We start from the raw sequence: 15830 nt of genomic DNA, 5'->3' as shown, positions 1-15830 counted from the left end.
CCCTGGAAGCTGTTTCCTCTGAAATTGAATTTTGGTGTCCTTGAAATGTGGATATTAGACTAAATAAGAGGTGGTCAGTTCTCAGTGCATTTCCTTTGGAATACCAAGGTACCCATTTGAAGAGGAAGGTTATCTTTCCGGTTTGTGAAAAGTAGGTATATTTATACCTAAAAATTGAACAAATGCATTCTTAAACTTATTGATGCGAAATAGGCTCTTCCAGCTCACCCAAACTGAATCCAAATATATTGAGTACGCCCATGGACACTGGACTGAAAATGGGAGCGTGGGTGTTTATTTTTAAAGATTCGGTTCACTGACTTTAGTGACGAAAATTGGGGCCATGAAGTGTTCGAACCGTGTGAATGGCTACGATTCATCAGTTTTGTTATGAATCAACCAACCACCAGTTTTACTTCAAACAACTATATAGTTCACTGACCCTGAAAGTACATGCACTCAGCTTATCTGAATTCTTTGGCACAGACTTCTTCAAACTTGTCTTACATATCCATGATTGTACAAGCAAGCCCATTCAGGAATCTTGGTGGAATAGTATGAAATCACTTTTTTTCATTCGGACTACATAAAACTCAATTTCTTAGTCCTCCCTCTACAGCTTTGAGTCTACAGTGATGCAGCACTACTTATTCAAACCTACAAACCACTTAACTCAAGATACTTTGATAATATCAATTACTAACTGCATAGCTGTTTTTGATTGCTCTTTATTGACAAAGGAAGAAAAATCATGAGCATATCCACCAGACAAGTAAAATGGGTCAGGAACATTTCTGTTCTGAAAAGATTTAGTACATTCTTTAATACAGCTTAAGCAAGAAAAGCATTAAATAGTAAATGTGATGTATATTTTTAAAAAAGCTTGAGTGTTACATATTCAAAAATACTCCATCTGATACTGCTGAATACTTGCAACCAGTTGGCTGTAACATGATTGCTCTGGCTCCCATAGTTCAGGCTAGTTCATAGGCAGCCTTATTTTCTGTGGAGCTGCTCTGGGAATGAGTTGAGTACAGAGAGGTCTGATTTTCTGTGACTCTTGAGCAGAATACAATTTGATCTTTCAGCGCATATGTTGAAGAGTACTTTGAATAAGTAGTGCTTACCCGTTTTGCTTTCTAACTATGAATTTGTGGAATGTTAAAGTAACCTTATTGTGAACAAACCGACAGCCACAAAAAATCCTTACTGATTTCATGTGTGATTAAAGCACAAACATACCCACCGTTACTATTGAATAACATGGTACTGTGCTTGGTGAAATGAATATATTTGTCCCATATGCAATAAACTAATTTAGTGTTAAATTAATACCTTGGTTAAGTTCAAAACTTTCACAGCATCACTAAAAACAGAACTAGATTAAAACATTTTAATTCATACTTCTTTTCTCAAAGTGGCAATACATTGAACTAATTTGGAGCTACAAGTGGATTATCTATACTATTCACAATAACAGTAGTGCAACAAATACACAATTTAATTGAACTTACTTTTCTTGGTGAAGCTCAGAATTACATTTCAAGTCCGTTTTACAAACAGCAAGTCTCCACTCAGTTAAACCAAACCTGGTTGCTATGTCTTCAAATACGGACAATATGGATGTCACAGACACAATTTAAAGCAGCTATTTACAAAAGTGGAGATAAAGCATGTTGTTAGGGCAGTATTAGGCTACATCTAACACACCCGCAGCCACCAACTGTCTTGAGAGCCAATCCAACCCTTCATGTAGTCCTAATCCACTTCGGGCATCACAGCCTTGTATGTGCCAGCTACGACCACAGCACAGCTTGTGCAGACTGAGTAATTCGGTTATTTCTTCGACAGTAAGTGCTCCAGTCACATCCTGTTGAACAAATTGCAAAAAATGAAAATAAACAGGTTTAAAAATATAGCAACACATTTACTTAAATAACAGTCAAACTATCAATTCTTTTCTGTACCATAGTTATATACAATGCATAACATTTATAATTCCTCTTTTTAGATGCTTGCTATGCATCCTTCTGGAAATCCTTTTAAAATTTCATTACAACTCAGCATGACAATTTGTTTGACTTCTTACTCTCTTTTGTTCAAGAAACTGATTTGCTTATTCACTTCAACTTTCTTGGTTTCAAAAAATACTTTGGCTGTAAACAATCCAAATGAGTTGGTAAAGCTCGAGACTTCAGTTAGTGATTGTTGTTGACGCACCTGTTTATTGGCGAAAATAAGGAGTAAAGCATCCCTTAACTCTTTTTCAGCCAATAACTTGGCCAATTCACTGTGTGCTTCCATCATTCGGTCCCTGTCACTGCTGTCAATCACAAATACAACTGCTGAAGGAATAAAGCACAGAAAGAATAGAAATTACAATAAACATAATCAAGATATAAAAGCCAGCAAAAGATCTATTTTCATTTTCTTTTGTTCCCTATAGAAACCTTTGATAGATCATAGCTCTGTGCTCACTTCAAACTTTGTCTATGGTGCCATTATTCATATATAAAGTAAGTTTTGATGAGCTTTTAAATCAATGTTGTAAGATAATTATGGACACAAGACTGTCCCCATCTCATGATATTATTACAATTTTATTAGTCACAGCCCAAGAAAATACACATGACTAGGGTACTTTCTGATATGTTATCTTTTAAATACATTAACTTTTGGATAATTCACAAAATAAGAAAAATAAATCTGTTGTATGCAAACTCAAGGAGGAGCAAATATATACGGCCTGCAACACAAAAACAAGCACCTGCCTCCCCAGAGGGTAAGAACAGGTCAGACTTCATATTAAAACTAAAGGCTCACAAATGATTCAAACAATAAAGGATCTAAAGTAAACAATTAGTTCTGTGGTTCAGGTAAGGATAATTAGCTTTTTATATATAATATTTTCTTGCATTCCTTCCCACCTTTCTGTCAACTATTTTAGTTTGTTTTTCAGACTGAGCCAAAGAATGAAACAAAACAGCACAAAGCGAAGTTTATAGCAATCCTTCTCTTAAACATCTTAAAATATTTGTTGAGATAAATATAAACCTAGTATTTTATCACTACCAATATTACAAACTGCTGCTGGTTAAGAAAAGATCATTTCCATCTTCACCCAAAACCAGACAAGAAAGTTGTGTCGGCCTCATATCTGAGCAATAACTCCACCAGGAAGCAACTCAATATCTCCTGCTGCAGAAAGTAACTTGGCTATGGCCTCTCACTCCAAATACCTGGGTATCACCCCTGGACAAGACTCCCAAGTTGGCCTTATTTTGTCAACAGCAGCTAAAATAAATAAACAACTTAAACCTGGTCTTTACTTGAAAGTGTGTCATATTCCAAACAAAGTAGCTGAATTAACTTCACAAATAAAGGTTAATGGGTATGATCTTATAACCATTGGAGACATGGTCACAGGGAGATCAAACTGGAAAATAAATAGTCAGAAGCATGTTACTTTCCAAAAGAACAGACAGCAACGATAAGGCAGTGGAGTAGCATTGTTTGTAGGGGATGGAATAAATATGATAGCAAAAAATCTTAAACTGGCAGATGCAGATTCCATATAGGTGTAGATAAGACACAAAGAGGAAAATGACACTTGTCTGCATAATATATAGGCCCTCTAAAAGTAACTATATAATGGGACAGAAAATAAATCAGGAGATAATAAGGGTAGGCAAGAAATGAATCCTAATCTTCATGTAAATTAGGATAGTCAGATGGACAGAAGCCATGAGTAAGAATTCATACACTCTGTTTGGGGTTTCCTAAAACAATATGTTGTTATCCTTGTAGTGATTGTAATGAGGTCAACCAAGTAGACCTCACAGAATGAGTTCTCTGACTGGGGCTGTTACATGGTCCAAATAGGGAAGCCCTGACTGACAGATATAAGCAGGAGTGTCAGACATCCTGTTCACTCTGAGGAGGCTCAAACAGTACCAAGGGTTCTCCATTTGTAAGGAAAGGGTCACTTGGTGACGGGATACCAGCCTCTATAGAGTTATTTCAGTACCAACCAGGAATCAGACTGTTTTTGGATTTGTTGAAGTACATTGTGGCAGGTTTAGTGAAAATGGTGTCACAGTAAGAGATTCCCTCAGAAACAGTGACCATAATATGGTAGAATGTGGCATTCAGTTTGAGGGTGAGGAACTTAGTTCAAATAAGAGTAATTACAAGGGAATGAGGACAGAATGAGGGAAAGGAGTTTCGCAGCAAAGACATTTGAGGAACAATAGTAAACATTTACTAGACTATTACAAAATGGACAGTCAACATCTGAACCAGATCGGAACCAATGTCCTTGGGGGAGTTTTTGCTACTGCTGTTGGGGAGGTTTTAAACTAATGTGCCAGGGGACTGGGAACCAGAAGAGAAAACAAGGAGGCAGCGAGGTGGAGACTGGAGACTGTAAGAATCATGAAGATAGCATTAATAAAGGGAAGAGTAGGCAGAGAGTTGATAAGTGCAAAAGAACTGGTGGCCTCAAATGCATCTACTTTAATGCAAGGAGTATAATGTGGAAGGCAGATGAACTTAGGGCTTGGATTGGTGCCTGGGAGTATGACGATATTGCAATCACAGAGACTTGGTTGAAGGAAGGGCATGATGATTGGCAACTAAATGTTCCAGGATATAGACACTTCAGGCAGTTCAGGGAGGGAAGTAAAAGGGGTGGGGTGGAGTTGCATTGCTAGTCAGGGCTGTGCTAAAGGAGGACACTATGGAGGTCATGGGTAGTGAGGCATTATGGGTGGAGCTGAGAAATAAGAAGGGTGCAGTTACATTGTTGGGGCTGTGTTACAGGTCTCCCAACAGTGAGTGTGAGGTAGAAGAACAAATGGGTAAACATATTATGGAAAGATGTAGAGGCAATAGGGTAGTGGTGATGGGAGATTTTAATTTTCCCAACATTGACTGGGAATGTTTTAAAAAAAACACCAAAAAAAAGGGAGAAATTAAACTTTGAGGGTTCTTATATAAATTCTTATATTAAATAGTTCTTATTTTTGTATGTCTGTGAGGATTCTCACATCCGAATGAATGAGGAGACGTGCTTCCCTCCACATTTCACATATATCACAGATCCCTTTTGTGGTGGGAGCCATGTTGAAAAGGATCTAAATCTCCCAGGCTGCTGCTAAGAGCTCACAAATCTATGAGCAGCTGTAAGCATAATGAATAGGAAGCACGATCCCCCCACCATATTGATTGCAAAATCTGGGCCAAAATCTTTGTTAAATTTAAAAGAATTATTGAAAAATCCATTTAAAAATATAATCCCAATGCAGTAATCTAATAAAGGAATAAAATCCATATACAGCAGCAATTATAAGGAAATAAAATTGGAAAGAGCATTATATCCTGTAACAATGAGCGGTTTCCCACAAGAGCATATATGAAGGTCAATGACCAGACTGTTCACAAGAAGAGATATTGTTTTACCTTGTGTGTTAAGGTAATAATGCTTCCAAAGTGGCCTCAGTTTATGCTTGCCTCCTACATCCCAAATAGTAAACTTTAAGTTTTTATATTCTACAGTTTCCACATTAAAACCTGCCACGGAAAAAGGAGAGTATTAATATTACATTTTCACTATGATAATACTGTCAGATGAATAAGGTCACCCTAAAACTAAAGTCATAAACTAAAACTCACGCTTCAATTAGAAGACACTGGATTGGAAAGTAATAAATGAAAGGGAGGGAGACAGACACAAAGAAAGAAAGAGCCAGACAAAGGTGGTCATAGTATTGAGAAAGTCTTGTCATTATGAGACTCAGTAGCTCTAATCTCAATATCTTCAATGATAAACACAACAGTGCAGAGCTATTTTTATAAATGATGTAAATCTTATACTCAAATGCAAGAAAATAAGTATACTAATCAATCAATCTAAAAGATGGGAATGTATGAATATTTACTGTTATTAATAAGCAATAATAAGCAAACTGAGTGAAGGTGAATTACCTATAGTTGGAATTGGTTGCATAAACTCATCCTGCTTCAACTTGAAAAGAATAGTTGTTTTGCCTGCTCCATCCAGTCCCAAAGTGACTACACGTATTTCCATCTTGGGCCCAATATGAACACGGTTATCCTTTGAGGGAAAAATGAAATTTGCACTTAAGTTTACTCTCTCAAATATAAAAAAAGTTCAATTTCAAACCAGTTTGCCTTTTTGATAAGATTTTACACTATCTAAATATCATATCAATTTAATATGGACAAAGTCAGAAGTCACATGACACCAGGTGATAGTCCAACAGATTTATTTGAAATTACAAGCTTTCACGGGTCAGGTGAAGACCAAAGTGCTGTTAGGGAGGGAATTCCTCCACTTTGATCCGACAACACAGAAGGAATGGCAACAGAACTCCAACAACAGGATGCTACAGCTTTGACAAAGGGTCAGTTAGACGCGAAACATCAGCTCTTTTCTCTCCTTACAGATGCTGCCAGACCTGCTGAGATTTTCCAGCATTTTCTTTTTTGGTTGCTGCAATTTGGAAATGAACTTGCGGTAGTGATCCATTGCATCTGTTGCCCTTAGTTTTCTCGGTGGTAGAAATCATGGGTTTAGAAGGTACTGCTGAAGTAGTAATGACTATACAGCATCTTGCAATTGATACAAATTGGGCCATGGTAAACTAGTGGAGGAGGGATTGAATGTTTAATGTAGTGGATGGGATGCCAAGTGGGCTACTTTGCCTTAATAACACCAAGCTTGAGTGTTGTTAGAGTTGTGCTCAAAAATGTGGCAATAGGTGGATCTTTCCACACTTGAGAAGTTTGGCTCGAATTCTTTCCTTGGCGGGTATATTTCATTTTGCCAAGTAGTCTGAAATTCTCAAAATCAAATGACAAGGGTTCTTTGTCTAACTCATTCCTGACAGGAAACTGCATGAGAACACCAAACACAAATTGAATGAGGATGGGGGAGATTCTCCATCTCATGGTAATGCTGCTGAGAGTAGTGTTCAGCCCAGTAGGACATCTGTTTGCTTCAACTGGTGACAACTTCACTATCTCCTGACTTCAGAGGGGCAATTTTGTGACTACTGGACCAGATATCCTCGTGATCTCTTCATATTGTTCATGTGCGCTTCTGTTGGGTTACAATTTCCATTGTCAAAATGAAACTTGGATTTCTTGACACAAGTTAACCTGATATTTAATTGTGCAGTATCTCCTTCTTTCAACTCTCCTGGCTACTTTTAAGTTGTGCAGTGTTCTAGCTATTTGGTTTACGTTGTGTATAATGTCAGTTTTGATTTTTAAAAAACATCAATTTCAGCTGTTATCTCAGCCGAGTACATTGGTCCTTGTTGAAGATTCCATCTGTGTTAAATTATGCTTTTGAAATAAGCAGCTTAGTGACTTACAAACATCATTTATACCAGTATTGCTGCTTCCTGCTGAATCCTTGGTGGGTAGCAATTGCTCTAGCAACATTGTGAAGTGCTGGTATTTGGTACATTACTTGCACAAGGGTCCCAATTCATGGCAAGCCACTGCATTCAGAACAGAAGAACTTTTGAGACACCTTCACTCCATTCCCACTGACTTGAATTTTCCTGATGCTACAGTTCAGTCAAGTATTGCAATCGTTCTCACATGCATAGGCCAAGCTTGTCATGAGGTTTGCAGCCAAGTGGCTAGCTGAGCTTTTCCAATTTTGATAAATTTGATCAGCTGTTAGGAGGAGGAATTTGCAAAATTAACTGCCCAGGGTGTAAATAGTTTTATGCAACATGCTCAGACACACTCTAACACATCATTGGAGCAGGTGAAATGTGAACCCTGGCCTGCTGGCCTAGCGGTTGGGTCACTATCACCACACCACACATGCCCTCCTGCCACCTTTGCCATTTCCAGTATCTAGATAGATGCTCGGTGGGTCATTCAGGATATTTTACCCAAACTTTGTGGTGAGGTCGAGGTCACAGGGGTTTTTTTTGTGTGATGTTAGATTCCTTACTGGCTGCCTTACTTGTCTAGTCTAACAGTTCCCACTTCAGCACCCGGCCAGCTTGGCCAGGAGTGCTCAGATTGATGATGGATAATCAAGTTACCCCCCAGAGTATGTTCTGTGTACCTGCTCCAATTAAGAATCAGTTCTTCATTCAGAGGCTGAAGGAGGGTAGTAGGTGGAATGATAGAATTATGATGGTGCAAGAGGAGGCCATTTGGCCCATCATACCTGTACTCGGTCTATTATCTAGCACCAATCTCTTGCTTTTCTCCATATCCCTGAACACCATTACCATCCAAATAACCATCCAATGCCCTGTTGACGCCTTAATTGAATGTGCTTCCACCACATTTCTATACTCTAAACCTTTGCTGAGAAAACTTTTCCACACATCACCCTTGCTTTGTTTGTACATTAGTTTAAATCTATGTCCTCTTGTTCTTGTTTCTTTAACAACTGGAAACAGCTTCACCCTGTCTACTCTGTCCAGCTCGATCATCATTTGGAAAGCCTCTATCAGACCTCCTCTCAGTTGTGACAGAAACAGAAATTACTGGAGAAGCTCAGTAGGTCACACAGCATTTGTGAAAAATAGCCGAGTTAAAGCGACCTTTCTTCAGAACTGATAGTAGCTAGGAAAAGGTGGTGTACACACTGAAGACAGGGAGTGGAGAGGGTATGTAGACAGGTGGAGATGAAGCTCAGAGAGACAGAACCAAAGTTGGCCAGGCAAAGAGATGGACACTCGTATGCCAGGAAGAAAGAGAAGCTGATATTGGGGTCTATAATTAGATGAAAATGGATTGGCTGTGCTGAAAGCAGCCCATGTCAGGATATGCCTGCATATTGGGGTGGATAAAGGACATAAAGGAAGGAGTTCAGGTTCTGAAATTATTGAACTCAACAATTGAGCTCCTGTCAGCTGCCTTCTGTCGAGGGAGAACAGTTCCAACTTCTTCAATCCATCCTCATGGTTGAAGTTTTATTCCTGGAATTATTCTAGTAAATCACGTCTGAACTCTCTTGAAAGTATATGCATTTCCTATAATGTGGCGCCCACAACTGTATACAATACACCAGCTGAGATTTAACAACTGTCTTGTACAAGTTCAATATCGCCTCCTTGCTCTTGTACTCTAAGCCGCTATTAATAAAGCTAAGGATACTGTATGCTTTATTTACTGCTCGTTCTACCGATCGCGTCACCTTCAGTGATCTGTGCACGTGGACCCATATCCCTTTGCTTCTGCACTCTCTTAGAATTGTTCCCTCTGTTTGTATTCTCCTTCTGCATTCTTCAGACCAACATGCATCACCTCACTTTCCTCTGCATTGAATTTCCCTGCATTGACACCTATCTGCCAACCATAGGTAATCAAGGAGTTTCCTCCCCATTGTTTTATCTGCTGTCATAAGACTTTATTCACTCTGGAGTTACAGTATACAATGTGCCCACAGCTTTGGTGGGTCTGTCTCACTGATGGCACACACAGGTTTCTGATTGTAGATGTAATTCTACAAGAATGTGGCTGAACGAATTTGTAATGCAGCTTTCTGGCTTTGTTCAAGTCCTGGATATTAGTGAGGAGTAGTTTTTGCAGGGTCAGCCCAACAAGGCATCTTCAAATCTGAATTCAGGTGGTCCCTTCTGTTTATGTATTTTTAATGTCCTTAATGTACCACTAGGTGGCACTGCAACTGACACACTCAAAAAGACTTTGAGGCATGCAGACAGCAGTGGTTTGAGTATGCTGCAGGTACAGAAGGAAGAGGGCTGAATGGCCAGGCAGCCAGAAGACTCTGTCTCACAGTGTTGTGATGTCACTGCCTCCACCTGTGCAGGTGGCCATTTCTGCTGGCTACCTCAGCATTGTCAGTACTCATTCCAAAAACTAAATGTCTCATTTGGCATTTCAGAGGACAATTAGGAATCAACTATATTGCTTCCCTGCAAGGGAATAGTGAATCAAAAACATTATGCCAATCTGAAAACCTCATGACTATCATCACTGAAGTTATCACATTTCATATTTATTTAATTCAAATTCACAACTACTTTGGCAGGATTCTGCCTCTCATCTCTGGATTATGATTATTAAATATATGTTCCTGTATCCAAAATGTGAATACTGATCACCCGTTGTGTATATAAATACTGTAAACGTGCACATGGTAAGGTGTCACATGAACAATAACAATGAGTAATCATAATCTCTTTGTGGCAGTTCTGGGCAAGGGAAGAATGTTGGCCAGAACAAAGGAGACTTTGTGGCTCATCTTCTCTGAGTGTTCTCAGGTCACTAACTTCTGTAATTTGGTTATGGCCACAAAAAGTACCAAAAGTTAGATCTTGATAAAAGCCTTTTAATTACAGGACAAGGCAATTCCTTCTGAAAAGTTGTTAAAAAATGAAAACTGCTGAAGTAAATTAATTTTATTCTGATCCCTTCCCTTCTTCAATATTGTGCTTCTAATTACAAGTTCTATGCTTTGTGTTGCATCAATAAATTGATTCTTTGTCCATATTTGAATTAAAAGCCAATCTAACATTTTAATGCTTTAGTCAATCTTGATGTGTCTTGTTTCTTTATTCAATTCTGCCCATTACCACAAAGTTCCCTTCTACATGTTCCATTCTTTTGCACTGTGTGGTCTCTTTAAGATTGTCATGTCATACACATTAAAGGTGCTTCTTTTCTCTGGCCTAACTGTCCAATGTACTCAAAGTACTGGACTGCTGCATGAACATGCAGCTGCATAATTTTGAGGGAGATTGACCACAATGTCATAACCTGGTCCAGTTTGAGCTTCCTAAAACTACACAGAATCAGAGATTTCCTTTATTATGTTTCAGAACATTAAGTGCATATTCAACATTCGTGCTGTTTGTTTGATGCAAGGATAGTTCATTGGATTAAGTTCATATATACTTTCTTCTATTAGCTTCTCAGGTCAGAGTTGCTTATGCAGCAGTGTGCCGAAAAATAGACAATTCTTATATTTCAATCAAATCAACAGATTAAAAAAAAAGCTCAGGCAAATTAAACCGCAAATGAATAATTGAACAATCTGGAAAAGATGTTTTACCTTTGTGAAGGTGACAGGGATACTAGCATCCAATTGAATGTGATCAGCAAGTTCCGTGAACTGTTGTTGCTGCTTCTGTAATGTTTCCAGCAAATGAGTGATTTCTTGTTTTGCCATCACTACACGGCAGTCATCCTAGCCAGGAGAAAGGTGAAGCACACAGTGTTCAATTGCTAGGGCAAGCACTGCATTTCATTATACTTTTAAAAATAAATGAAGCGTCAAAGTGCATTATAATTTGTTGTAGTAGAAGTGTTTTATATAGATTTAACTGATGAGAAAATCAACAATGCAAAGTACACAAAAATAACCCAAAATATCAGAACATTTTTGCTCCTTTTAACAACCGATAACTTGTAACTTTATAACAATTTCTGTTTTTAAATCAATGAAGCAACTAACTTCGTTGCACATCAATTTGGAGTGAACCTTCATTTTTATAACAACATATAACAGGGAAAAAAAACTTACAAAACCAATAGGATCCATTTGAAATACAGTCACAGTCATTATGGAGGCATTTTGTAAGCATGATTCCACAAATAGCAAGTGAATGAACAGAAAATTATTTTGGTACTACTGGCTGACAACCAATAGGATGTTTTTACATCTACCTCAATAGGGAGTTGGGTCCTCAATTCTGTATCTCAATCAAAGGACCGTAATTCTGGCCATGCAGCATTTCGTCAGTAGTGCAGTTAGTTGACAGCCAGAATAATCCAAGTTTATAAATGGTCTCAAATTCACAACTTTTTGACCCTCAATCTCCCAATAAGGCAAACATTCTAACTTTATTCCTGATAAACTAAAATTAACTAAAACTATTTTGGAAGTCTGCCCAGGAAAATAAATACTGTAGAGTTAAGAACGAGAACTAGGTGTTAGTATTGACCAGCAACTGGACTGGATTAGCCATAATAAATACTGTGGCTACAAGAGCCGGTCAAAAACTGGAAATTCTGAAGCAAGTAATTTATCTCCTGTCTCTCCCAAAGTCTGTTTATTATCTACAAGGCACAAGCCAGAAGTATAATGGAATATTCCCCCCTTGCTTCCAAGTGCAATTCCAACATCATTCAAAGTTTGACAACATCCAGACCAAAGCAGCCTGCTTGATTTGCATCACATCCACAAACAACCACTTCCTCCACCACTGAGTCAGTATAGCAGTAAGTACCATTTACAAGATGTTTTGCAGAAATTCACTAAGGCACCGACACAGAACTTTCCAAACTTATCAGCACCAACAGAAGGGCAAGGCTAGCAGATACATGGAACACCACCAGCAGCAGCTCCCCTTCAAGCCACTCACCATCTTGACTTGGAAATATACCACTGTTTCTTCACTGCCCATTGTCTGCCTAACAGCATTGTAAATCTACCTACACCAAATGGACTGCAGAAGTTCAAGACAGTAGCTCATCACCATCTTCTCAAAGGCACCTAGAGATGGGCAATAAACTCTGGCCCATCCAGTGACACCCACATCCCATTAATGAAGAAAAGAATCTCAATGGTCTGCCACCTACACTCCTGGCTGCAAATGCTGCTTGTAAGGTTTATAAAATTGTAAAGTTTATAAACTAAGTTCCAAAATGTAAGGTAAAATGATATTACTATATGCTGAAACAGACCAAGAAGCAGTGGGCAAATAAACGTGCTCTAACTTGTCTGGCTTGGGCACAGCTGGAGTACTGTGCAGTCCTGATCACTGCAATATAGGAAAGACGTGATTGCACTGGAAGGGTACACAGGAAGATTCACCAGAATGGAGCAGTTTCACAATACAGAGAGGCTGGATAAGCTCAGGTTATTTTCTTTAGAGCAGAGAAAGGGACTAGATTGAGATGTAGAAGATTATAAGGGGCAATGGTCAATAACATGGGGATATAATTTTAAAGTGAAAGGCAACAGGTTTAAAAGAGACTTGAGTTTTTTTCACCCAGGGTGAATCTAAAATCCACTGCCTGGGCAGGTAGTTGAAACTTCACAACCTTTAAAAAGTATTAGATGAGCACTTTAAATGTCACAACATTCAAGGCCAAGGGTCAGTGGTTGAAAATGAGACTGGTGTAGATTTCAAGTAGGTTCGTTGGTGCAAATTCAATGGTGCAAAAGGCCTCTTCTGTACTGTATAATGATTGTATAATATGTTTTCATGTTCAACTTGCTCTAAAGTCCGTCTGACAGCAAACCTGAGGATTTAATTGTTAGAGATCAAAGTAACATTTAGATAATTTTACTGGAATGACTATCCAAGTTATTTACACTTGGAGACAAATGGCAGGAAACCCAAATGTTAACAGTGGAAACTGAGAGCCTGCATACTCCCAGAAAATTATTGAAAATATCCGGCTGTAAACAGTCATGCTTTGAACAGTTCATTTAGTTCCAAGATGATTTTGGCTGTGAAGGATAGCTAATTACCATTTCAAATGTAGATATAAGGCCAACGTGATTCACGTTGTCATTGGGAAGGATACAGACCAGGTCAATCTGGAACATCACCTAACATTGCCAATGGTGTTTTGATTCTGCCTGAATTCAGAAGAGGGGAAGCAGCTGGAGACCAAACAAGCCCCTTTGATGCTCTGTACAGAAATACATGTGAAAGCTCATGCCTGGCCCGAAATAACCAGAATTATGATGAATTAAAATGGAGCTAGCACATTCATCTGGACTGGGATACAGCAAGTGTCTTAGCGAGTTTTGAGAAGATTTGTAGCTCAGGTTGAGGTTCTGGATGTAGGTTTGCTTGCTGAGCTGGAAGGTTCATTTTCAGACGTTTCGCCACCATACCAGGTAACATCTTCAGTGAGCCTCCGGATGAAGCACTGCTGATGATTCCTGCTTTCTGTTTATATATTTGAGGGTTTTTTGGGTTGGTGATGTCATTGCCTATGGTGATGTCATTTCCTGGTCTTTTTCTCAGGGGGTGGTAAATTGGGTCCAAGTCAATGTGTTTGTTGATAGAGTTCCGGTTGGAATGCCATGCTTCGAGGAATTCTCGTGCGTGTCTCTGTTTGGCTTGTATTGGGATGGATGTGTTGTCCCAGTCGAAGTGGTGTCCTTTCTCATCTGTATGTAAGGATACTAGTGAGAGAGGGTCATGTTGCTTTGTGGCTAGTTGGTATTCATGTATCCTGGTGGCTAGTTTTCTGCCTGTTTCTCCAATGTAGTGTTTGTTACAATGAACAGCCAATGGGGAACTTCAAACCAGCATCTACAAGAAAACAACACATTTGGACCAAATATTGAACTACAGAAGCAATCACCCCAATATCCACAAACAAAGCTGCATCAGAACATTATTCCAAAGAGCCACCACACAATGAAGCACAGAGGAACTATGCAGAGCAGAGGGAAATCACCTATACAATGTATTCAAAAAGAACAGGTACCCAATGAACACAGTCTACAGATTTCTCAGCAACAAACCCAAACAAGCAGACAAAATGCATCCAGAAACCCTAGCCACTCTCCCCTACATCAAAGACATCTTGGAAATGACTGCCAGACTACTCAGACCCCTTGGCATCATGGTAGCCCCCAAACCCACCAACACACTGAAACAGCAGCTAATGAATTTGAAAGACTCTATACAGACAACAAGCAAAACTAATATCATTTACAAAATACTGTGCAAGAACTGTAACAAACACTACATTGGACAAACAGGCAGGAAACTAGCCACCAGGATACATGAACATCAACTAGCCACAAAACGACATGACCCTCTCTCATTAGTATCTGTACATACAGAGAAGGAAGGACACCACTTTGACTGGGACAACACATCCACCCTAGGACAAGCCAAACAGAGACACACACGAGAATTCCTAGAAGCATGGCATTCCAACCGGAACTCTATCAACAAACACATAGACATGGACCAATTTACCACCCACTGAGAAAAAGACCAGGAAATAACATCACCACAGGAAATGACATCACCAACCCAAAGAAATCCAAACATATAAATAGAAAGCAGGAATCATCAGCAGTGCTTCAACTGCAGGCTCACTAAAGATGTTACCTAGTATGGTGACAAAATGTCTGAAAATAAACCTTCCAGCTCAGCAAGCAAACCTACATCCAGAGGAAGAGTCTCTGGGAAAAGAAAACCTCATGGAAAGACAGTTCTAATATTTCAAGTTACCAGGCTAAGAAGAGAAAATAACAGAAATAAATCCATGAGAGATAAGAAGCTACACAAATAAATTCTGGAAATCTGAATGCTCACTTAAGAGGAGAGTACAGTACCCCTGTGAAGTGCATTTTATGTTTGGGATTAAAAGAATGGGGTATTCTAAACTGTGATTTAAATGGAAAGTTGCCTATAGTGTTTAGGTGAGAGTTTTCTTTCTTAAGTAATTTATAACAGACAAACCACATCATCTTGTTTCATCCAAATTCTTCCAGCTATCAACTAAAAGTTTGGATTTTTAATTTAAAGTTATCAGTCTGTTACAGAGATAGTAACAACAGAATACGGTAAAATATGGATAAAGAAAGTACACTCATGAATATACATTTTACACTCGTTTTTAAATAATTGCCTTTGGATCTAATAAAAGGCATTACAAATCTACACAAACTGATACAGTTCAAAGTAATTTATTTGGCAGTAGAGCATTTTAGGATATCTCAAGGTCATGAAAGGTGCTATGTACATTCAAGTCTTTTTTATTAGACAGTTACTCCATGTTTTGATCCTTTTCCATGAAATTACAGAATATTCATTTAAATTAAA

General features: G+C 38.7%; 1 protein-coding gene across 2 annotated transcripts in view; it reads right to left on the bottom strand.

Annotated features, from left to right (window-relative positions):
* Positions 1-712: 712 nt before the first annotated feature.
* trim23 (tripartite motif containing 23) overlaps positions 713-15830 on the bottom strand; it is a 39763-nt gene continuing 24645 nt past the window's right edge. The window contains exons 7-11 of one of the 2 annotated variants that reach the window (XM_043689615.2): positions 11078-11212; positions 5986-6115; positions 5461-5571; positions 2221-2345; positions 713-1870 (exon numbers count right to left, since the gene is read on the bottom strand). In XM_043689615.2, coding sequence (XP_043545550.1) covers positions 1691-1870; positions 2221-2345; positions 5461-5571; positions 5986-6115; positions 11078-11212 — 681 coding nt within the window. In that variant the 3' untranslated portion in view covers positions 713-1690. The remainder of the gene's footprint in view (positions 1871-2220; positions 2346-5460; positions 5572-5985; positions 6116-11077; positions 11213-15830) is intronic. The other variant, XM_043689624.2, reaches the window with a different exon arrangement.

This window comes from Chiloscyllium plagiosum, unplaced genomic scaffold, assembly GCF_037043375.1.
Source record: "Chiloscyllium plagiosum isolate Xiang-an unplaced genomic scaffold, Cpla_swu_hap1 HiC_scaffold_1, whole genome shotgun sequence".
Taxonomy (NCBI): domain Eukaryota; kingdom Metazoa; phylum Chordata; class Chondrichthyes; order Orectolobiformes; family Hemiscylliidae; genus Chiloscyllium; species Chiloscyllium plagiosum.
This window is presented reverse-complemented; position numbering and strand designations above follow the sequence as displayed.